Genomic DNA, 25,595 nt, shown 5'->3' with positions numbered 1-25,595 from the left:
ATAGTAAATGCCAAAAATTTCTCCTCCCCACTACCATTGCAAGAGTCAGTCACTTTGGAAATCTGATTGGCATTATGTGTTAAAATCTGCATTTCCCATGACCCAGTAATCTACTCTTAGTTATATATACACATCATAAATGAATATGTATGTGCATCAGAAGTTTTGTTCAAGAATGTTTGCAGCAACATTATTCCTAATAGCCCCAAATGGAAATAACTCACATATTCCCTCAACAGCAGAATGGATCAACAAATTGTGCCATATCCATACATATGCAACAATGAAAATGAACAAATTGCTAGTACAGAAACCATGGAGAAATCTCACAAACATAATGTTGAGTGACAGAGCCACACACAAAATAACACATACTATATAAATTCCGAAAGTTCAAACACAGGCAAAACAGATTTATAGTATCTTCTGGAATAATGCCTGGAGGGAGAATGAGGCATTTCAGTGCTGATAGTCCCCCTGTCCTTCCTTTCTTCCTTCCCACCCTCCTTCTTTCCTTTCCTCTCCTTCCCTCCTTCCCTCCTTTCTTTCTTTCTTTCTTTCTTTCTTTCTTTCTTTCTTTTTCTTTCTCTCTTCCCTCCCTCCCCCTTCCTTTTTCCCCTTCCTTCCTTTTCTTTGTTCCTCCCTCCCTTCCTGTCTTCCTCTTTCCCTGTCTCAGCTTCCTTCCTTCTTTTCTTTTTTTTTGTTTCCTTCCTTCCTTTCCTCTTTTTCTCTTTCTCTCTCCCTCCCTCCCCCTTTCTCTTTCCTTTCTTTCTTTTTCTTTCTTTCTTTTTCTTTCTTTCTTTTTCTTTCTTTCTTTTTCTCCTTCCTTCCTCTTTTTCTCTTTCTCTCTCCCTCCCTCCCCCTCTTTCTCTTTCCTTTCTTCTTTCTTTCTCTTTCCATCCTTCCTTCCTTCCTTCCTTCCCTCTCTCCCCCCACTTCCCCCTTTCTTTCTTTTCTTCCCTCCTTCCTTCCTCTTTTTCTCTTTCTTTCTCCCTCCCTCCTTCCCCCTTTCTTTCCTTTTCTTTCTTTCTTTCTTTCTTTCTTTCTTTCTCCCTTCTTTTTTCCACTTGTTAATTATGCCATAAGTAGTTAGTATTCTACAGAACACACTTTGGTGAAATTCTTTGTGTCACTTTTGTTTTATTAACTCTCAGTTTCCATAGAGAATCTCAGGGCGGGTAGGGTAACTTGCCTAATATTAAGTGAGTAGTAAGTGATGGATACAAGATTCTATTTCTTGACCTGGGTGGAGTTTACATGTGTGTTCGCTTTGGGGTAATTATTAGCAGAGGGGAGGGTATTAAAACAATTCTGCAGGATGACACTCATGCCGTGTATAGGGAATAAAAAATCACTGTAATTACAGAAACATCAGCTCTTGCTAGTTCTTTTCTCTCCTTAGTCCTCCGGCTCTCCATTTTCTAGGAGGGGAGTCCAGGAGAAACCAAAGACGAGAAAGAAATTCCGACTCAAAGTCAAACTTATCCGGAGACTCAAATGTCCGTTTCTAGGGTTAAAAGATTTTCTCCAATTGGTCCAAGGTGGTTACAAAAGCGATCAATTCTCTTCGCTGCCCAGGGTAAGAGGGGAAGGAAAAGACAGTTAAAAAAGTTACTCCCCAGCCTCGCTGTTTGCCCCTCCAGAATCCCATTGTCTACGTAGGGCTCTACCCAACATAGGAGGCGGGGCCAAGGCCATGCTTTGACACCCTAGCGACGCAGCAAGCCTTTGTTGCGTCCTAGCAACACACCACGGCCTCCCTGCGGCTGGCCTACCTTCCCTCAGTCCCATTTTCTTGCTCTTGGCTCCGCGCACGCTCTCACTCGGTGGCCCTGAGCGCTTGGATTTTTGCATACTGGTGCAATGCAGCTCTTGGGGTTCCTGGGGTGGGAGCCACTCAGAGCCAGTACGGGGTGGGAAGGGACGGCGAGAAAGGAGGTGTTAGAAAAACACAAATCGATATTTGGTAGTTTTTATTTTTAAGGTACATCCAAAGCTCTGAAGAGAAGGGCTTTGAGGGTAGGAAAGTCACTTTTGTACAGATTTCAAATGAAGAAAGAAAAGAGACCGGTCAAGGACTCAGCACCGAACCAAATGAATACCAACATATTGGACACCATCGTCCCTTCCTTGCGGGACCAGAGCAAGCCGGTGCTGCGTACTCTTCGTACTCTTCGGTCGCTGAGCCAGGAGGGTAAGTGAAGTGAGGCGAGGGCTCTGGGGGCTGAATCTTCACCTGCTTGGGGGCAGGCAGAAAACCTCCTTCCCCATCCCCTGAGTGGCCAGGTTATCTTGGCAACCAGCTAGTAATCACAGCAGGCTCCCATTGGATGCCCATAGAGTTCCTTTATTGATCGTGTTAATGAGGGAAAGGGGCCAGCTGAAGATTTTGATTAAAAGTGATAATGTGTTAGCCTGGGGACTAGCACAAAATAAGTGCTCATTAAATGTTAGCTAAAAACAACCACTCCAAATGGGTCCTTCTCAGACTTCATGCAACGACATGGCTACTTTTGTTGCCCCTGATATTTTGGGGTTGTGTTAAGAAAGTGAGATGGTCATAAAAGGAACTGGGTGTTTGCAAGAAGACCTGACAGCTTCTCATAGAAACTTACTAGGCTTGATCAAAAGCGTAGTTTCTTAGAAGAGTCACTCTAGAGTGACACCAAGATCTGTTTGTAAGCATTGGGAACCCTTGGGAAGAAAGGTGCTCCAGAAATGGAAACTATTATTACTATCAAGTCATTGTGACCTAGGGACGTTGCCTACACTTTAACCAAATGACTTAAGAAGACAAAATAAATAGGAGTAGATGCCTCGTTTCTTTCCCCTGCATCACTCTTACTTTTTCCTGTTAAAATAATTATAAAAGAAGCATTAAGTATAATGGTTTTATGGGTTAAAAATATTTGCCTTATTTACAAATTTACATATAATTTATTCATTCAAGTAATTTTGAGAACCTACTGTGTTAGACACTAGAGAACTGACGATGAGCAAAAACCTTGGAATTTACATAGTCTAGTTGGGAAGAGATATACATTAACCAAATAATCACAGAAATAAATAATAATTTCAATTAGTAAGTGCTACCGAGGAGGAGGTGCATGGTACACTGGGAACTTTTACTGTGGTTGAGGATGGGAATGTGTGTCAAGATTTGTTGAAGAAAAGAAGACGTGAGCTGAGATGTGAAGAATGAGTTGCAGTTAAATAGGTGAAATGGATCAGTGGAATAGGGAGTGGAGGGGAGGTGACAGAGTTCTTGGCAGAGGGAATAACAAGAGCACATTGATGAGAGACAGCATGGTGTGACCGAGGAATTGAAAGAGAGTCAATACGGCTGCTCTGTAAGTGCAGAAGCCGGAGTGTTCTAAAGGAGACTGGACAGAAAGGGAGGAGTCGGGTGATCAGGGCTTTGTAAATCATATTAAGGATAGTGGCCTTGATTTTAAGCCTGTGGAAAGCCATTAAGTGTTCTAGCATGGAGATAAAGGAGGAGTTGAATGACATGATCACGTTTGTGTTTTGAAAAGATTGCTCTGGTTGCAAAGTGGGGAATGAATTAGAGGGTCAAGAACACCTATAACAGTAACTTAAATGAGACTGAATGGTAGCTTGGTCTAAATTGGTAGCAGTAAAAATGGAGAGATGTAGACAGACTGAAAGGCTATTTAGAGATTGTGGTGGTGGGCTGAGCATGGAGGGTGAGAGAGAAAGGAAGTCGCAAGGATGAGTTCTGAGTTCCTGGCTTATATAACTGAATAGATGAAGGTGGCAGTCATTGAGATCAAATCCCTGGATACAGGGCAAGATTTAAGGGAAAGAAGATCCTGATTTTGAGCAAGTGAAGTGTCTCTGTGAGGTATCCAAATAGGCAGTTGGATACACAGGTCAAGAACCTTAAAATGGGGAGGGTTTCTGGGATCTAAACAAACACGTGGGAGTCATCAGCATATTGGTGGTCATTAAAGTCCTGGGCACAGATGTAACGGCTGCAGCAGAATATGGAGTGAAAAATGAAGGCCTAGGGCTATATCTTTGGAAATCCCAACATTTAATGGCTGAGTTGAGGAAAATGAGAAGAAGTGGCTAGAGAGGTAGGAAGAAAATCCAGGAGAGAGGAGTGTCACAAAAGCCCATAAGAGAGGTGCTTAAAGGAGGAGAGAGTGGTCACCACTGTTAGATATGACTAAAGGGTCAGCGAGGTGAAAGCTAAACATATCTATTGAGTTTATTGATGAGATTGTTGGTGACCTCAGCAAGAGCTTTACTGGTTGAATGACAGAAACAGAAGTCATTATTAATGTTATCATTATTAAAGTCATTATTAAAATCACTATTAACTAATAAGTGACTACTTATTAATGTTCACAAATGATCCCTTGTAAAGGAGATGAGGATAAACTTCTAATCTCAGTAAAGCCCATAAATTAACTTTTCATCATTGTATGTATTAAGTCCTGTGGCTTTCATATGTTTCTCCAAAGTTTAGTATTATGTAGTTATAGTACTTAGAAGGTCCCGTCATCGTTTTGTGGATGTGACCGGGCAAAACTATTGAAGACCACATAGCTAGCAATCTGCAGAGGCAGGAAGTCTGCATGTCTTCAGTGCAACACACTGATCTTTCCACTGAACTATGCTCCTATGCTCTGGGAATATGTTTCTTTGTTCAAATCACTCTTGAATTTTTTGTTTTGTATGCCAGTATTTTAATTTTAAAAGATGTCTTATGGGGCACCTGGGTTGCTCAGTTGGCTAAGCGTCCGACTTTTGATTTTGGCTCAGGTCATGATCTCATGGTTCATGAGTTTGAGCCCACACTGGGCTCTGTGCTGGCAGCGGGGAGCCTACTTGGGATTCTCTGCCTCCCTCTCTCTCTGCCCCTCCCTACTCATGCTCTCTCTCAAAAATAAATAAACATTTTAAAAAATGTGTGTGTGTTGTTTTTAAAAAGAAGATGTCTAATAAAGTCAAGGGAGCTTATCTCTTATATTTGGTATTAGTATTTATTTCAAGCATATATTATTCTACAATTTACATAATGGACACTTCTTTCTAATAATCATATATAAAATGTAGCATTCTTGCTACCTGGCACTGTGTTTGAAAATATGGTTTGAATGCATAAAATGTTTAGAATTTGAAGTCAAATGATGGTTGAACTGAGTATAGAAGGTATGTCTGGGGATTATTTCTTTATAATAATGATTCTAGGTATTTCAATATTTGATTAAAATAAATAATAACTCCAGTTTTCTCTAAAACATAAAAGTAGCATATCTTTAATTCGCTTTTTAGACTGGATTAAAATTCTTCTTGTTTGACAATTCAGTGATATCCTCTCTGACTTTGGGATGTCAGAAAAAATCAAAGTTAAAAATCATTGTTTGTAAAATTTTCAAATCTATTCCAATTGAAATGCAGGAACCTACAACTTCCCAAAGGGAATGATGTGCATATTTTCTTTTTTCTTCAGTAAGAAACAGCAAATCTCTCAGGGTGCCTGGGTGGCTCAGTTGATTAAGCGTCCAACTTCAGCTCAGGTCATGATCTTGCAGTTCATAGGTTCGAGCCCCACATCTGTTCTGTGCTGACAGCTCAGAGCTTGGAACTTGCTTTGGATCCTGTGTCTTCCTCTCTCTCTGCTCCTCCCCTGCTTTGCTCTGTCTCTCTCAAAAATAAACATTAAAAAAATAGCAAATCTCAGTTTAGAATAATAAACCCTGCTTTTATATAATTTTTCCCATTAGATTCTATAGAATAAAACAACATGGCAGTCTTGAATATATCATTCAAATGAAGAAAGATGATCCTCAAATTTCCAGCTAGGCTCAGTCAAGTCTTTTCATTAGGGTTTGGTTGCAAGCTATATAGTTTCTCCTGGCTCTAATTAAATCATTTCCACTTGGTATAGATTGTTTTCCTGAAATTTGAGCTGCATATTGTGAGCCTGGGTAAAAGACTTAACAGTTTTGACTTCATAGTTTTGAAAGGTCTCCATGTAAATCTGGATATGGAGATTCTGTATTATTAGCAAATTAATGACATTTTTGTTCATGATGAAAAATTTAATTCAGTATATAATTGGTATTGGTTGAAAGACCTTCTTAGTTCTTAGCAGCCAGAAGTAGAATTCTTTTGTCTATGGTGGTGGAGAGGAATGGGGAATACAGTAGGATGGAGCAGAGTAGAGGAAAGACTTGGTTATAATAAACTGTGTATCTGTGATTTAGAGTGAAGGGTAGGATCTTTTCACCTGGCTCACTGTAGCATGTAGCCCTAGTTTCCTTGGTGGGTGAGTGAATTTCCATCACCCAACTTGTTCCCAAATACCCATGAGAATCATTCACTGCTACTTCTCATTGCCCAAACTACTCCTCCCCTGGCATAGTAATAAAAATATTTATAACCGTGACATGCTGTAATTAAAAGTACAATTTCCCTGCTTTAGGTAGTAGTTTAAACCATTAGAAATAAAAGTTATACCAATAAATCAAGCAATTTCCAAAGTGGGGAAAGAACTAGTCTTTTGCCACCAACTGCATCCATATCCCAAAGTGGCAACCTGGTAAATGTCACTGTTCTTGATTTTTTCTTTTTTAAAGTAGGCTCCACACTGGAAGCCCAAGGTGAGGCTTGAACTCATGACCCTGAGATCAAGACCTGAGCTGAGATCAAGAGTCGAATGCTTAACTGACTGAGCCACCTAAGCACCCTGTTATTGATCTTTTATTCTGAAAACTAAAACATAACACTCTGGATTTGCACAGAGTTCATTGGAAAGTATCTTTAATACACATAATTAGGTTTGGAGTGGAGATGTCAACACAGACTTAATTTTCAGTACTTCTAAATATTAGTTATACCTAGAGTATCCCTTCATATCATGTATTTAACCCTAGTTATTGGCAACTACTTATTTTTCTACCACAGTTCCTTTTTGGAAAACAGCTCAGAACAAGAAAAACATAGAAGACCCCTCTCTGATCATTCAAAACAGATAGTAAGAAGTCTATGCACTGATTCAAATTAAGCCCCTTGGGTCCCTACCCAAAGGTCTGTTGTCAAGAATTATTATTTTAGGGCCGCCTGGGTGGCTCACTTGGTTAAGTGACCAACTCTTGATCTCAGCTCAGGTCATGATCTCACAGTTTGTGAGATCAAGCCCTGTGTTGGGCTCTGCACTGACAGTGTGGAGCCTGCTTGGGATTCTCTCTCTCTGCCTCTCTCTCTTTCAAAATAAATAAACTTTAAAAATATTACTTTAGATATAATATTAGTATATTTGTTGAAAGCAAAAACAAAGCAGATCAGAAGCAGTAAATTAGGATCAGGTCTGCAGAGCACTAGCAGTAGAGAGACGTGACAGCTGGTAGTCTAACAGTAACAAATGAGAATGAAAAGCAAGTCAAGATTTAAGCAAAAATATGGTGATCATTTTGCAATATATACAAATATAAAATCATTATGTTGTACACCTGACACTATTATTATGTGCCAAACTGAATCTCAATTTAAAAAGAATATATTGTTTTATGGGTTTAGTAATAATGTTATATGGGCTAAGGCATTTAAAGAATATCAAAGACTACTACATGCTACTCAAGGTTGATAGTACACAAAGATTCAGTGCACAGAGCAACTTAGGTCTCTGCTGTCATGGAGTTATCATCTGGGCAGAGTTGTGGAGAAAGATGACACACACACACACACACACACACACACACACACAATCTCTATAAAGACCACCCCCCCACCGCCCCCAACAAAGAATTAAGCAATGAAAGAAGTACAGAGACACTTAATGCCCAGACAGCAGCCTTTTATGCCTTAATGGTGCTTGGCTTTACTTTTGTGTTAAAGAATGTCATAAGAATGAAGGTTTAGGGGTGTCTGGGTGGCTCAGTTGGTTGGGCAACCCACTCTTGGTTTCAGGTCAGTCTGTGACTGGTTGTGGGATTGAGCCCTGTGTCAGGCTACATGCTGAATGTGGAGCCTGCTTGGGATTCTCGCTCTCTCTCTCTCTCTCTCTCTCTCTCCCCCTCCACTGCCCCTCATCTGCCCCTCCCCCACTCACATGTGTGCTCTCTCTCAAAATAAATAAACATTTAAAATAAAATATGGGGCCTGGGTGGCTCAGTTGATTGAGTGTCTGACTTTGGCTCAGGTCATGATCTCATAGTTTGGTTCCAGAGTTTAAGTGCCATGTTAGACTCTGTGCTGACAGCTCAGAGCCTGGAGCCTGCTTTGGATTCTGTGTCTCCCCCTCTCTCTGCCCCTCCCCTGCTCATGCTCTGTCTCTCTCTCTCTCTCAAAAATATATAAACATTAAATAAAATAAAATAAAAAAGAATAAAGTTTTATGTTTCAGAGGGCACAGAGTAGACACTCAATAAATACTTTTTGAATTGGTCATTAAGAAAAAAGGGGTAGGGTTAAATAGGTGATAGAGATTAAGGAGCTCAGTTGTAATGAGCATCAGGTGTTGTATGGAAGTGTTGAGTCACTAAATTATACAACAGAGACTAATATTACACTTTATGTTAACTAACTAGAATCTAAAGAACTAAAAAAAAGAAAAGACTAGATTATACTTGATTAACTCTATTTATAGGATAAAAGGAACTCTGTCCCACTTCTATAAAGAATAAAAGGAAATGTGCGACAGAGTTCTCTTTATCCTAGAAAGACTGTATTTAAAAATTTATTGTTATTGTTATTTTTAAGCACATTTTTGGAATGTAAAATGGTAAGCTTTAGTTACTAGGAAAATTAACTTTTGGGAATGAACTTATTTTCTGTTAATTCTAAATTAATTAGGAATTACTATTGTTTGATTCTGCAGTTCACATTTACTTTTTTATTTATTAGCACTAGATACTATCACATGAGTGCTTACATCAATTATTTTTTATTTCCTTTGAATTTCAGAAGTCTCTGCTATCTGGGGGAATGTGTCAGAATTTGTGCAACAACAGCTATCCCTACAAAAGGCAAGATTTATACTTTAAGTTTAATGCAAGAGTCCAAAGGATCTTTCTTCCTTGGTCTTGTATAATTTTGCTGGGAGCAAAATAACAGATTTTAGAGCTATTCAATTTGACTTTCAGTCCTGTGATTTTATGATGCTCACACTATGACTTACAGATAGTAGATTTAACAAACATGGATTTTATTCTTAGGTAATGAATTTGTAAAAGTTCTCTCTAGTGATACCAAGCAGATCACTGACCAGTCTGGATGTATGTAGAGGAACTAGATGAATTCTGTTGATCTGTGACCTGATAGTTTCTGGCATTGCTATAGAAGGATGTAATGCTTCCTGCCATGCCTCTTTGCAGGGAATGGGTTTTAACTGAAATACAAGAAGACAATCTGGGATTGAACTCATCTTGCCAAAAATGAGAAACTTTGCCCAGACTTCAGTTTGGATGCCATGGAACTGGACAGAGATTTGGGGAGTTTGGAGGGAGCTGGGAAATTGTGAAATTTTTATATCCTACTCACAGGTCCCATTATGACAACCCATGGGCTGAATTCGTCCTTCAAACTTATCTTGTTTGGTCTGATAATTTGAAGTAGTCATCACCAACCTAAAATTTGGAGAGTTTATATAAAGTTTTGGACTTGTTTCTCTTTTCTTGAAAAATCAGCAGATTTAACAACACCAGTTTTCCATTCCTGCATGATGACACTTGGCTGGAGCCAACAATGAGCTCTTCCCTTTGGATGGGGTTTGTACTTTCTAGCCACTGCACTCTCTGGCTGGCTACCTTCATTCCCTTGCGTTCTTTCGTGGGTGGTGCCTGTAGGCATTTGAGTTTGTAACCCTTGAGGTGTGATATTTCCAGGGAGACAGAGGCCTAGTTTGAGAGCCAAAAGCATTGGCTTCTACCCCTCAGCCAAGATCACTACACTGCAGCAGATGCCTTGGATGCTGGATTGTCTGGTTTTAAGTGAGAGACAAAACCTAAAAGAAGGAATGAGAAAGCAGAGATTCTTACAGCTTTTTAAATTCCTTCTTTCTAATGGTAAATGATTAAAATTCAGAATTTCCCACGATTTAGGATAAGAGGAATCTTAAATATAGATTAAAAGTAGCAATGGCATCCATACAAATTATCTTAGTCCTCACAGCCTTTGAATGGTAATCGAGATGCAGGATCTGATGTCAGAAGCATTGTAGATCAATATATTACATTTTATACTTACATGAGAACTTAGAATCATGACATACTATAGCTGGAAGAGAGTTTAGAAATCATTGAATATTTAAGGCTTAATTGTTTTCATCGGTTTTTTTGAATAGCGGTACTAAGGGTTATTTTTCCTTACCTCTTCAGTGATTTCTGATTGTTGCTCTTTTTTTTCCCCCTTCCTTTTTCTTTCAGGGTGTTCAGATTCCAGGGCTTGGAACTTTTACTTTCACGAGACAAAAAATTGACGTGGGAAACAAGTTTATTCTGATTCAGAGACCCATATTTATCATGGCAGAGAAGTTAGTACGGATCCATGAACTCAAACAAAACAAAACATACATTCCTGGTAAATCTTTTCAATATTTAAGACATTCTCAGAAAGTTACTGGCCTGGGAATGAAAATGGAAGGGCAAAGTTTGTTCAGTTGCTGCTTTATCAGTTTGTGATTTCAGCTCACTTTTCACCTGGTACCTTTGGAAGAGGGAAGGGCCAAGGTGGGAAATGATAGACAGTCTTCCTGCAGGACATTTTAAACCTCAGTAGCTTAAGAGGCAGGCATGGGAAGACTTGATGTGATATCAAGGCACACTTACATGCCACATTACAGAGTTATACAGCCTTTGTTCATTTTTTTAGACCCTCAGAAATTAAAAGTGGTTATAGAGAAAAAGTTAATTAGGGACTGTAATTAGAATTACAGTCCATATTAGCTATGAAAAAGATCACTAACTGTGTTCTATCATATATAATGTACATTATTAAAACTTAGAAGTGAGGCTAATGATTCCATAAAGACTTAATGAATACCTTATATACCTCTCACACCCTAAAATCTTCCTCCCTTGTTTTCTCCCTTCCTCCTTCCCCTTCCCTTCCTTCTGCCTCCCTTCCTTTCTTCCCTCTTTCCACAAATATTTACTGAGAGCCAACTATGTGTTAGGCCTTGTTCCAGGCACTTGAGATATAGTGATAAGCTAAAGGGACATGGTGCCTGACAGAGGATGCTTACTTACCTTCCAGCTTTGGTGTGTAGACTTGGTGACACCTCCCCTGGTTACTTAGAGGCCTTTGGGGACGTCCTTCCTGATTTCTGGGCTGTATTCATTTTAACCTTCCTTATCATCCCCTCTTGCATTGCACTCCTACGTGGATAGAAGCAGTCCACCCCAAATGTCAGCAGGTGAAAAGGCTAAAACTGGCCTTTATGGTAACTTCCCTGAAAGTTAATTTTCAGCGTAACTTACCACCAAAAAATGAAATATTGGGAAACCAAATACCAACAAGTTATACTTAGAATTCATTATGCATATGATCTTTATGGTAGATTTGATGGACTTTTCAGCCATCTTTACCTAGAATTTTATGACAGAAGGCATAGAATACCCCAATTCATCAAAAACCTACCAATTAAAGTGAAAATAAAGCCAACTTGTTTTTTTTTAACAAAAACATCTTGGATCTCATAGTATAGTCCAAAAAAAGTAGCTTGGATCTATAATTAATTTTTTTACAAGGCTGAAGAAATTTCAGAATTAAATATATATGATTGAATTAATTCACAAGAACAATTCTGTCTCTAGTTTAGCTTTGGGGTTATGGGTCTTCATCATTAATTAAGTAGGTAATTAATTAAACATTATACATTGGTTCTTAAAGATTATCAAGACATGGTCCTTGCTTTGAAGAGCTCAAAATTTAGCATGGGAGATAAATATATAAGCAAATATTGCAACCTGATTAAATGCTGTGAAAGCAGCATTGGTCAGAACTAGATTGAATGTAGGGGAGCCCAGAGGAGAGCATGCTTAACTTTGCTCAGGGAGGCTTAGGAAGATGACATATACCAGGAGGTCTTAAAGAATGATAGGGCTTTGCTGGCATAGAAGCTGTGGGAGATATTTCAGGAACAATGAGAATAATTCAAGAATAAGAATAAGGTATTTCTCTGTGGCCAAGGCATATGATTGTGGAGGCAATTGGAGGGAATTAAGACAAAAGTGGTTGGAAGCAACTAAGTTGTAAGGGGCTATAGGCAGTATGATAAGGACTTTGGGATTCATCCTATAGGCAGTGGGGAGCCATTGAAAGTTTTTGAGCAAGGAACTGTATGTACTAGTCCAGTTTTTAATTTAGGAGGATAGTTCTTTTAATTATAGCAGTTTGATGAAATATGGTAGGAGCCTGATTGCAGTGGCAATCAGGAGGGAGATGAAGGAATCTATTTGTGAGTTATTTCCTATGGAGAACTGATGGGATTTGGCTGCCAGTTGAGACTGGTGGGTAGCAAGAAGAAGGAAGGTACGTAGCATGACTCCGATTTATTGGAAAATAGATGTACGTTTTTGTCATTAACACCTTAGGGAAGCAAGGGGGGAGGCAGGTTGGGGTGGTAGATAAAGTAATGAGTTAGCTTTTGGACATGTTAAATTTGAAATTCCTGTAGGGATACGTAGGTGGAGGTAGTTCCAGAGCTCAGGTGAGGGATGGAGACTAGAGGTCAGGATTTGGAAAAATTTACCTAGGAGAAGATATAAAGTAAGAGAAGGAGACAGACAAGGACAAAGTCTTGTTTAAAAACAACAACAACAGAAAACAGCACAACAAAACACCATCTTATCAGAAGTAGATGAGGAAGGAAATCAGCAAAGGAGACCAAAAAAGAGGAAATTGGAGAACCAAGAGTGGTGCCATGGATACAAGAGCATAGAGAGGGCACGGTCAATGGAGGTTACAGAGAGGTCATGAGATTAAGATTTGCAATGTATCCATTGGCTTGTCCATTATGAGATGATAGTGTCCCTACTGAAGTAAGTGGGCTAGAAGACAGATTGAAGAGAGACATTGGATAAATGGGAGGGAACAATCCATAGGCAGGCAATATAGCATTTTCTTTTAAGAACTTCATTAAAAAAATGGAGGGAGGTGGTATAGAATCACCATCAAATTGTACAGAAGACCATGGCTGATATAGGGAAGCTTGTGTTTTGCAGATATTAATCTTCATCATCCAGCACCATTGGGCACTTGGAAAGCTATAAATTAATGCTTGCTCAATGAATGTTTAGAATGTTCTTCTTTCTATCCTGTTCCTCTATTAGTGGATCTTGTTGCTGCCTCTTTTCGGATTTATTATCTTGATCGCCTTTGTTATTTATCCCCTTTTTTGACTGGTGATCTGTTCTTGTGGAATAGACCCTATCTTATTTTTATGCTAGATATACCATATTCCTTTGCAATGTCATTTAGGGATTCATTAGGGAGAAAAAGCAAGTTATCCAGTCTGATACCCTCCGATAAGACACTTTCATTTGAAGGTAACATCTACTGAACTATCTTTTCAAAACACTTGACATTTATGGATATTTATAAACATTTAAAAATGATGTGATAATTGGAGGAGACAGACAAGTGTATTGCTACAGTATGTCCTGAGAGATAAGAGGGCTGAAAACTTCAGAAAACCCTCTGATGAAGAAATGCAGTTAGTTATTACATTGTCTCCAAGGGAAAATCAAAAGCTTGTCTGGAATTTGCTTAGAAACCTAATTGTTCTTATTGTGAGCAAAATATATACTTTTAAGGAAAATTGTACTGATTACTGTCTACTGTTAGGGTACAACTAAGGACTTAACATGGACAATTCTATTTTTGAGTATTAAGAATCAGATAATTATTTGTGAGTGTATATGACATGACCTTGTTGTAATTTACACTTCCTTTCTCCCACCCTGTCTTTCTCCTCTAGGTGATATTCCAGTTATTCCACTTAATTTTGTCACAATATCCCTGCAGGGTCCATTTAGCAGGGATACAGTGGAAAGCTGTGTGAAAGAAACTTTGCTTTTTTTATCACGATCCATTTCCATCAAACCAAATGTGGAGTTTACTTTCAAAGGAATCGGGATCCTCATGATTAAAGGCGGCAAAGTGAAGATGAGATTTTATAAGGATTTCCTTTGTAAAATGGATGGAACTGGGGCTTTGGCTGAAGCCCTCACAAATGTAAGTTAATGTTTTCCTTCTCCACACCCCTCTCCCAATCAAAACTTTGAATTACCTGTGTGTCATTATTAAGAAAAATTCAGGTTGACATTTTATTTATTATTATTTTTAAATGTTTATTTATTTTGAGAGAGAGAGCGTGGGCAAGCAAGTTGGGGGGACAGAGAGAGAGGGCGAGAGAAAATCCCAAGTAGGCTCCACACTGTCAGCATGCAGCCTGATGTGGGGCTCAATCTCAGGAACTGTAACCTGAGTTGTAACCTGAGTTGATTGTAACCTGAGTTGAAATCAAGAGTCAGACACTTAACCAACTGAGCCACCCAGGCGCCCTGGGTTGATGTATTTTAAATGGCACTTACCCCAAGTGCAAAAAAATGCTTTTTTATAGATGGTTAACTCTTTAACAAAAAGGTTAGAAGGGCAAAGAAACTTTAAGTTTCGAGTCAATGCCAACTGAAAAATATAAATAGTAATAAAAGCGTTCATAATTCTGAATACTTTATAGTACCATATAGTGTTTAAAAATTCTTCCATATCTATTATTTCATTTGAGTTGGAAAACATTATAAAACTGGCATTATTATCATCCTGATTTTACAAATGAGAAAAATGGAGGTTCAGAGAGATTATGTGGGAAGCCTGAAATCAGAGTGCTAATAAGTGGTAGAACCAGACTTCCTAATGGCTCTTTTTTTTTTTTTTTTTTTGGCTGGTTGTAGCATTTATTTATTTATTTATTTATTTATTTATTTAGAGTGCACAAACAACGGAGGGGCAGAGACCATGAGAGAGAGAATCCCAAGCAGACTCCATGCTCAGCATGGAGCCCGGGGTAGGGTTTGATCTCATTAACTGTGAGACAAGATCAAGAGTTAGATGCTTAACCGACTGAGCCACCTAGGTGTCCTTATGGTATTTTATTTTAATGACTACAATAAATCGAGTCATGGAAATGTATCTTTAGCTTTTAATTTGCCATACTGTGGAAGAAATTTCACAATTGACCCCATCATTATTAACTATTCAGTAGCTGGTATGACCTTCATGCTAAGTTGGACATAGCAGAGTTTAAGGAGGTAGTGAAACAGTTAATCACCAGGACTAACTGAATGCTTAGTGTGCCTTAAGAATGAAGAAAATTGGTACAAATGAATTATATTATCATAGAATGTTATAAAATCCTGGGTCCTATAGAGCAAAAGCCTGATTTTTAAGTGAAAGGCTATAAAATGAAAGTCTATAAATACGGTCTAATTCTACTCTCTACTCTCTAATTTCCTCTTTCATGGAGCTCTGGGATGGGGATTTAAGAGTTGTGCATAATGAAGCTCTTGGTGTTTTCTGCACAATCTGGCTTCATGTAGGATTTTAAAGATACGCACTAACCCTGTGTATGTAAAGTGGAAACACGCAGCTATCACCCTCCCGTTTCCATGAAAATACAGCAGAAGCAAGGCCAAAGTGCTGGCCCATCTCTAATCTTCAGGGATTCTACAGAACTTTGTAGCTTTAATAACATGGTCATAAGAGAGGACAGCCTGCTGCACTCTAAGACATAACTTTGAAGGAGCATTTTCCAGAAGTAGTCATCCCGAGAGATATTCTATGAAAAAAGGATCTGGAGACCAAAGCAGATGGAGGGCTGCTGCATATATCACCCTCCTGGACAGAAGCACAAAACACACTGGCATGTTAAAGGATCTGAGAAGTCTGCTTTAACTGCCTGAATCATGAATCGTGGAACTTTTGGTTAATCCAAGGCTTGTTAACAGCAAAAATCACATTTTGGGGGGATGCCTGGGTGGCTCAGTTGGTTAAGTGTCTGACTTGGGCTCAGGTCATGATTTTGCGGTTTGTGAGTTCGAGCCCCTCGTCGTGCTCTGTGCTGACAGCTGAGATCCTGGAGCCTGCTTCGGATTCTGTGTCTCCCTCTCTCTCTGCCCCTCCCCCACTTGTGCTCTGTCTCTCTCTATCAAAAATAAATAAAATGTAAAAAAAAAATTTTTTTTAAAAATCACATTTTGGGAAATTGCTATAAAGTGGTGAGAGTGATTCTTTTCCCCCAAATGTCCCATAACTTAAACCTGAGTGTTGTTCTGCAGAGTAGTTCTCTTGGGAAGCTGTAGGTGTATTTCAATGATGCTGCTTTTGCTGGAACCATATTTAAAACTTCTTTTTGCAAATTCCCTTCAAAGCCTTTTGTAAACCATATCATTCCAAAAATAATTTTGGATTTCTATACTAGTATAATGTAATAATGTCATTACTGTAAAATGTGATAATAGTTATAATAGCTGCTATTTGTTGAGTGTTTATTATGTGCCAGCCACTTACATACAGTACCTCATAAAAATTCTATGAATTAGATCCTGTTATCCCCACATACTCAGGGTTTAAGGTTACATAACTTAACAGTGTGGGGATGTGAACATGAATCCACGTGACTTCAAAGCCCTTCTCTTACCCTTCTCTTACCCTTCTCTTAGAATTATTTGGGTCAAGAGTGGAATTGGCTTCCTTGCTCATTTTCCTCATAGTTTCAAATAAGTCAGCTCTCCTTTTAAAGATGTATAAAAGAAGCCATCAACTCTGAAGGTAATTTCCAAAGAGGAAATGGTTTGAGAAAAGGCAGCATCAGTGGAATTGGTATGGGACTATCCAGGGTGATAAATGAGATAATTCCTCTTTGGATTTTAAGCTCTAGACTTTAAGCACTAAAAAAATATAAATAAATAAATAAATAAATAAGAAATAACAATAGAGAGTATCATGGTAGCCTTGCCTCTGAGACTGCCTATAGCTTTGATTTGTATGTGTCATAGACCACTGCCCCAAGCATAACCTTTCTCTTTCTCTGTCCTCCAGAGGCCTGGCACTGTGGACTCCGTGTTGTCCAGCAGAGAGAGTTCAGAGAAGCAATCCAAGTGTGGGTGTGCATTTCCAAGGTCAGTGTTTTGCTCCACAGGTTCCTCCAGGCACAGCAATCCTTGTTGATTTATTAATGTGATTGGGTAGTGTTTCTCATCTTTTCTGGCTCATGCTCCTTTTAGTGTTCTCTCTCTTTCAGTGTTCCAGCAAAGAAGGATTTGTTGCATACACTTTCCGTAGTTAAGTTAGAAAGCAATGGCCAGTTAGACTATTTTTATTTATGATAATTCAACAACTCTATACATTACTTGATACTTATCATGATAAATGTACTCTTAATCCCCTTTATTTCACCCACCCTTCACCCACCTCCCCTCTGGAAACCACCAGTTTGTTCTCTGTATTTAAGAATCTGCTTTTTTGTTTGACTCTTCTTTTCTTTTGTTATTTGTCTTGTTTCTTAAGTTCCACATATGAGTGAAATGATATGGTGTTTATCTTTGTCTGTCTGGCTTATTTAATTTAACATTATACCCTCTAGGTCCATCTAGACTATTCATTTTTAAAACTACTCTTAGCTCCCTAGAAACTCTGATACTACCTCCCATCAATTTTAGTCCCTGCAATATTAGTGCAATTCTTCTCATCTTCTGGGCTTTCCTCTACCTTCCATCATTTCCTCTGAACTAGCTTTCTCTTTCTGCAGTCTAGCTCACCTGTCTGAGCTCTGATTCTTACCACTCAAGTGGTTAGAGAGATAAGGTAGAATAAAGGAACAACTTTATCCCAAGAGTGCAGTGGGTTTTACTGGTGGCTGCTGACAATGATTATAATAATGATACTGATGATAATAATAATAATAATAATTGTCATCTATGGAATACTTACTACTGTAGATGTCAGATGCTATTAAGCACTTTCTCAATATTATTGCACTTAATTTTCACTTTAGCTATTTTAGATGTGTATTTAATTTTATCCATTTTATAGAGGTGCAAAATTGTAATTTTAATTTTTTTTTCTTTTAATAAGTGAAACAACATGGTGCAGTATTAAGAACACTGGAATAGGGGGCGCCTGGGTGGCTCAGTCAGTTGAGTGTCCAACTTTGGCTCAGGTCATGATCTCGTGGTTTGTGGGTTTGAGCCCTGCATCGGGCTCTGTGCTGACAGCATGGAACCTGGAGCCTGCTTTGGATTCTGTGTCTGCCTCTCTCTCTGCCCTTGCCCTACTCATGGTCTGTCTCTCTCTCTCAAAAATAAATAAACATTTAAAAAATTTTTTTAAAAAGAGCACTGGAATAGGAGTCAGGAGACTTGGTTTTTTTTCCCCCAGTTTAGCTGTCACTCACTCATTGTGTACCCTTAATCATGTTCTTAATCTTAATTGCTATGCCATTAACTATTACGCTTTTCAGGTGGAGGAAGTTTGGGGAATAACAACCAGCTTCCCAGAGTATTATTTTCTCATGGTTTTTAAATCTGTGACATCCTCCTGTGTTAGTTGGTTTGGAACAACCCCCTCTAGGAAGGACTGTATGACATACCTCAAAATCAGTGTGAGGGTCAGAATAAACATTAGAGATTAGTTAGTCTAGACCCTTAATATTGTGGATGAAATGGACAAACAACTGAGTGGCCAAGCTAGAAATAAAACCACGGCTCCTGACTGTTCCACTATTCTTTCCATTGTACCATGTTGCCTTACTCATTAAAAATAAATCAATGGATTCAAAATAATTTTATTGTGATTGTATTTTGGAAGGCAAATTTGGCTGCCCCCTTGGACATATTTTGGCTGAAGCATTCCAGGAGGGAAATAATTGCAATGGGTCAAGAACAGAGATGGAAGCTCCTGTTAACTAGAGAGCCTAGAGATGGACCGGAGAACTCAAATACTCAAAATAGTTGTAGATGTTTTATTCATGTGAAGTTTGGTCCCTGAATTTACTGGAAGTACCACTCCTCCCCCACTGCCCTCTCTCCTGCTTACACCTCTAATGCAGCACTCCATACTTGAGACCACAGAAAACCTACAACTACATACACCAGCTGAACACATCCATTCCCCCATTGTGCTTTTGCAAGTCCCTCACTTTTGCCTGGGGAAAGGATGGAGCTGTGGGGAGGAGAAAGAAGGAGGGGAGGAGTGGTTATTTCTGGGCATATTTTGGTCTCTGCCTACCAGGCTGTGAATCTTTGCCTTTAAGTCATCCAACAGCCACCTTTCACTGTCACCTCTATGCATCTGGTTACAGAACTAGAAAAGACAGCCGGGTTCAAACTGAGACCAAACCCAAAGCTTAAATCCCTCAATTTATCTTGATAAGAGCTGCTTTTGAGGCCTCAGTACTGAGAGGGAAGGTCTTGGTTGGCTCCCAAACTTAGCCTGAAAGAGAGCCTCAGTAAATCAAAGCACTTGCCCCCTTGAGAGAAGTGGGTGTATTTCAGAACCAGATAGCTAGCTGGGTTGCTTCTAAGGATTGAGAGTTCACACATTCACCTGTTCAGGCCCAGTGCAGTAAACATCGTGGCTTGTTTCTAGGATTGAGATCAAGAAGTTGGACAAAAAACCACCTATGGAGACCATTGTAGAGGAAGATGAAAATGAAATGAATGGACAAGAGGAGTGCAAATTAAAAGACCATCCAAGCAAAGAAGGCGTCAGAGGTAGGCCAATATTGCTACCATATTGATGGTAGCCCAGCCATATTGCTTAGTGACTTCTATGCTCAAACTAAATAAAGTTAGAATCATGAATAATTACTGTATTCTTGTTTCTAACATATATCTTCTATTCCTGGAATCTTGTATCTCATCTTAACCACTTTTTGACTCTCAGGCTTTTAGACTATGATCTCTTTGCTGGTTCCCCATTACTTAAAGAGGTCAAAATTCATATGCCTACAGGGTCCAGTCAGATAATGTAAATGCATGAAGTGGGGTGCATTTAACATGATAGGGTGACATGTTAGCATAAATAATAATTTTTATGAAAAATGGAGAATGGAAGTTTTGCATCTTTGATACTTGGCTTAATATAAGGTGGCTGGATTTTCATATCTGTGTCTTCATTTAATCTGTTATGATATGTTTGTGTTGGTTGAAGCATATGAAGAAAATCCCAGGACTTCAAAGACTTTTAGAAAGGATCCTAGGGATCCTTAGGGGTTGCCATGCCACCCTTTGGAAACTTCCTTTAGGAGATTATTGCTTTGTAGGCAACACACTAATTGACATTGAAACAAAAAATGCTGATGGAGCCAAAAAAAAACCCATGTCAGTGGGTAAACATTGGCTTGTGGATATTGTTTTTGCAACATGTGGCCTACAGGATTACATGTAAACTGTTAGCCTAATATTCACATGCTTTTGTGTCTGTAACCTCATCTGTCACTGTTTCCTATAGATTCCTTCTCTGAGCAAAATTGTCTATTTATGTCCTTCTAACACATCTTGTCCTTCCCTGACTTCATGTTTTTGTTCATTCTTTTTCTCTTGCCTAGAATGTCCTTCCTTTTCTTACAGTCTAGCCCAATCCTACTTACCTCTTAGCATCATTTTTACATCGCACTTACTCCATGAACACTTCTCTCATCACTGGATTCTGAAGTGTCTTCTTTCATCTCTAAACATGGCAGACCCTTAAAGATAGCACCATCAATTGGAATGTAGACGTTTTTCATCATTGTCCTGAGTTGCTATTTATGCAATGTATGCAAAGCGACTTAGCATTGTAGGCACGTAATAAGACCTCCACGATGAGAGCTCTTGGGGTTTTTGTCTATATCTTATTTTTCTCTACAACTATAGATCTTCCCCAATTTAACGATGGGGTTATGTTCAGGTTAACCCATTACAAGTTGAAACTATCATAAGCTGACAATGTGTTTAATATATCTAACCTACTGAACATTATAGCTAGCCCGTCTGAAATGTGTCATCTAGCCTACATTAGCCTATAGCTGGACAAAATCACCTAACACAAAGCCTATTTTATAATAAAGTATTGAATATCTTATGTAACTTATTGACTCCTGGAAGTGAAAAACAGACTGGTTGCATGGGTACAGAATAGCTGGAAGTGTATCACTTGTTTACTCTCCTAACTGTGGCTGGCTGCCTGCTGCAGCTTGCTGGGCCGCCCAGCATCCCCAAGGGAATGTTGTGTCACATATCACTAGTCCAGGGAAAGATCACAATTCAAAATTCAAAGTGCAGTTTGTACTGCATGCACATCACTTTACACCATCAAAAGCCAAAGTCACAAATCATAAGTCAAACCATTATTAAGTTGAGAACTTTCTGTATATCTTTTGAAAGATCTTGAAGGGCAAAGACTTGCCTCTTGTATTTTCTAAAGTGACTAGCCAGTGTCTTGCACGTAATAAATATACAAAAAAATATTTGTTTGAATCACACTAGGGCAAGGGACAATAATTTAAGATAAGAAATGTATCTTATATATAAATTTTCCCGGGTAAAATAACGAGTTTTAAAAATTAGTTAAGTACAAAACCACCTATTTAAAGTTGAAAGGAAAATTGGTTTCATTCATTTTACAGAGATCATAACACACAAGAAACTTCGAGAAAAACATGCTCTCTCTCCTTTCAAAGTGACAAACATCAGCTTTCCAAACATGGTGGAGCAGAATGTTAGTGGTGGTAAGAGTGTGAACCGCGAAAGGTAATGCATTGGTATTTTATCTGGTGTCTGTTACTAAATATATTTTTGAGTTATATCTTGATGCAGGGAATTTAAATTAGTGTTTATTCATTCCTTCATTCTGTATCCTTGAGTACATTCTACCTGTTAGGTGATTGGGATAATAGATTCAGTCAGGGCTCATAATCTAGTGGGAAAGCCAGGCATACATAGAGTGATAAATTATGACTCAGTGGGATAAACACTATGACAGAGGTGGAAACAAAATAGCACAGGGGAGAGAACATCTAACTCTCTTGTGGATTTGGGAAAATTTCCCTTGTTTTCTGAGTGCTTGGATATTATGATATAACATAGTTTCATTATTTGGATCAAATTGGAAAGCAGTTTTGCTAAACATGGCTGGCATTCAATAAACATTCTTTGAATGAATGAATGTATTACAATTCATTATGGTCATGTCTTCTAACAATGTTATGTCAAAAGATTTCTATTTTCATTTTTTTTAAGTTTACTTGTTTATTTTGAGAGAGAGAGAGAGAGAGAGAGAGAGAGCAAGCAAAGGAGAGTCAGAGAGAGGAGAGAGAGAATTCCAAGCAGGCTCCACACTGTCAGTGCAGAGCCTGATGTGGGGCTTGAACTCACAAACCATGAGATCATAACCTGAGCCAAGATCAAGAGTCAGATGCTTAACTGACTGAGCCACCCAGGCACCTCAAAAGATTTCTATTTTCTTTTTTTTCTTTTTTATTAACACACTTTTTTTTAAAGTTTATCTTTTACTAATTTTTGAGAGATAGAGAGCAAGTGGGGTAGGGGCAGAGAGAGAGGGAGACAGAATCCCAAGCAGGGCTTGATCTCAGGAACTGTGAGATCATGACCTGAGCTGAAATCAAGAGTCAGATGCTCAGACTGAGCCACCCAGGCACCCCAAGTAGGACACTTTTTAAAACCTCAAATTAGTCAACCATACTCAAGTTATCTATTGAGCATTGATTATTTACACTGCACTGGGCTAGCAAATTTGAATTTGTTAATGTGTCACAATGTATCAGCTATCATATGTGTGATTTATGCACTCTGTGGTACTAAAGTCATGTTCAAAACCCTGGGCATGCTTGTTTTGAATAATCTCATGGTTATGAAAGATAATTGTGAATTAAATGTCTTGTACTTTGGAATTTAGTTCAATCCAACAGACACTGAGCACCACAGTATGCTGGGCATTACTTTAGACACCAAAGATACAGAGCTGTAAGACATATAAAAGACATATAAACAGTCACTTAGGGAGACTGACACTAAAGAAGTAGTACAAATGGTAAAGACAACAAAAGAAAGTAGAGGAGCTGCAAGGAGGAGGGAGTAATTAATTGTTAGGGCTTATTGGTGGAGGCTTCCTATAGATGTTGACCAAAAAATGGTTGGTTTTGTGTGTGTGTGTGTGTGTGTGTGTGTGTGTGTAATGTGTATCACAGAAATTTTGAAAAATGGGAAAGGAATAGATACAAAAAAATCACCCATTATACATATATTTATATTTGAAACATATACACACATTTTAAGTACAACTGAGATCATATCATATGAAACTTTGTTATACTCAACAATAAGTGGTTAACATTTTCCCATGGCTTTGAATGTCCAGAACATGAACAAATAATTGCACATCATTTCATTAATTAAACCTTTTGTTTAACTCATCTCCTTTTGGATATTTAGATTATTTTTAGTTTTTTAATATTATAAACCATACTGTGACAATATAGCTACACATAATTCTCTGCATGCACCTGAATATTCTATAGAATAAAAACTTTAAGGTAAAATTTTAGAGGTAAGAGATGAGCCCATTTTTCATGCCTTTGATACATGCTACCAATTATTCTCAGGAAGGTTATATCAAATTATCTTCCCAGTAGCAGAAATATGAGGGACTGCTGTCTTCTCCATAGTTTTGTTAATACTGGACATTGTACCCTCCAATGGATTCCATTCTTACCCAGGGTAAAAGCCAGAGCCCTTGCCATGGCCTCCAAGAGCCTGTTTGGTCTCTGATCTCTCTCCTACTTTCTGTCTGCTATCTCATCTTTCTCTGGCTACTTTGAGCACAGGTACACTCCCACCTCAAGGACTTTGTACTCATTCACTCTGCCTGGAATGCTTTTTGCATCAGATATTTGATTATTATTAACCCCTCCTTCTTTCAGCTATTTACTGAAATATCACCTTCTTGGTACATCTTACATGGGCGTTCTGTTTTATGGTTCAATACTCCATCCCTCCAGCATTGTAGGGCATTTATCACCTTCACACATTCTATTTTTTAAATAAGTTTATTATTTTGAGAGAGAGAGTGTGTGTGTGAGCGGGGGAGAGGCAGAGAGATAGGGAGAGAATCACAAGCAGACTCCAATACTCAGAGCAGAGCCTGATGTGGGGCTCAATCCCACAACCCTGAGACTATAACTTGAGCCGAAATCAAGAGTCAGATGCTCAACTGACTGAGCCACCCAATCACATATACTATTGAATTGACTTACTTGTTTATCAGCTGGCTGTCAGTTCTTATCAGAATGTTAATTCCATAAGGACAAGGATTTCTTTTTCTTATTTTTTTTGTATATTTTGTTCTTTACTGCATCTCCCATGCCTAAAACAGTGCATATAATAAGCACAATACATTTTGTAGAATGAATACATTTTATACCCATTTCATAGCATTGGTAACTGAGATTTTTTGCAAGATGACCCAGGTTGCCTAATGCCAGTCAACTTGTAAGCAAAAAAGCTGGGATTCAAACCCCAGTTTATTTGACACAAACCATGGATTCTTAACCTCAATACATATAGATCCTCTAGAAAGATCGCTAAGATTATTTTTCTTTCCCTTATATTTGTGCTTGCTTCCCAAATTATCATAGCTCATGTCAGACTTTTAAACATTAATTCATGTTGCACTGTTTTTATAGCTTATCATCTCCACATTATTTGAAAGATTACAATAAAATGAAGCATAAAATTTCTCCAGCCACTGGTTGCCAGGATCATACTAAAGCAGGACAGGTACAGTGTCTTCAAACAAAGTTCTCTTTCTGTTTCTGACTTCTGTTTCTCAGTAAGAGTTATGGGAATTGCTTTTTTTTTTCAATGTATGGATATGGTTCAAATACTCAGGACCCCAAATTAGACTCCAATAAACATATCTATTAGTTAAAATCTACTAGGGTTAACACAAGTAGGGTTGGTATATCTCTTTCTAATTTTCACTTGCTACAAATACATTTCTTTTTTGAGGTAAAGAGAGGGTGCAGTGAGCAAGGGCGGGGGGGGGGGGTGGAGAGAGAGAGAGAAGTGGGGCTCACCCAACGCAGGACTCGAACTTGCAAACCATGAGAGATCATGACCTGAGCCAAAGTCAGATACTTAACTGACTGAACCACCCAGGCCCACCTGCTATAAATACTTTTGATCAAATGAGAGTTCAGTAAATCCTCTTGGATATTTGTGGAGCCCACTTTGCAAGACTCATGTTTCTAATTGCCATCAATACATTCGTTTATAGAGTATGTTGCTTGACATACTCAGTCTCTGGAAAGCTTGTGAAGGGAATGTGAAGGAAAACAAGTAAAAGGCAAAAAACTCAGTTTGTCTTCAAACTCGGTATTGTAGGAATTGTGTTATGTGTGTCTGCAACGAGCGCTGCGCAATTTGCCACCGCACCACAGCAGCGAGAGGAAGAGGTGGGAGAGAGAAAATGAGCAACACATTCGGCAGTATCAAATGATGAAGGATCAAGAGGAGCTCCAGAAACACCAGGTAGTTCAACACTCCGACTGAAGAATGGGACCG

General features: G+C 38.7%; 1 protein-coding gene across 1 annotated transcript in view; it reads left to right on the top strand.

The window, feature by feature from the left end:
- The first annotated feature begins 1,762 nt into the window (after window positions 1–1,762).
- The window catches only part of CCDC81 (coiled-coil domain containing 81), a 37,805-nt gene continuing 13,972 nt past the window's right edge, over window positions 1,763–25,595 (top strand). Inside the window, exons 1-9 of the mRNA XM_042906650.1 lie at window positions 1,763–2,194; window positions 8,938–8,999; window positions 10,398–10,551; window positions 13,952–14,208; window positions 17,074–17,153; window positions 19,621–19,745; window positions 21,641–21,764; window positions 24,716–24,809; window positions 25,416–25,562. Of these exons, the coding sequence (XP_042762584.1) occupies window positions 2,050–2,194; window positions 8,938–8,999; window positions 10,398–10,551; window positions 13,952–14,208; window positions 17,074–17,153; window positions 19,621–19,745; window positions 21,641–21,764; window positions 24,716–24,809; window positions 25,416–25,562 (1,188 nt within the window). The 5' untranslated portion in view covers window positions 1,763–2,049. The remainder of the gene's footprint in view (window positions 2,195–8,937; window positions 9,000–10,397; window positions 10,552–13,951; window positions 14,209–17,073; window positions 17,154–19,620; window positions 19,746–21,640; window positions 21,765–24,715; window positions 24,810–25,415; window positions 25,563–25,595) is intronic.

Source organism: Panthera leo, chromosome D1 (assembly GCF_018350215.1).
Source record: "Panthera leo isolate Ple1 chromosome D1, P.leo_Ple1_pat1.1, whole genome shotgun sequence".
Taxonomy (NCBI): Eukaryota; Metazoa; Chordata; class Mammalia; order Carnivora; family Felidae; genus Panthera; species Panthera leo.
This window is presented reverse-complemented; position numbering and strand designations above follow the sequence as displayed.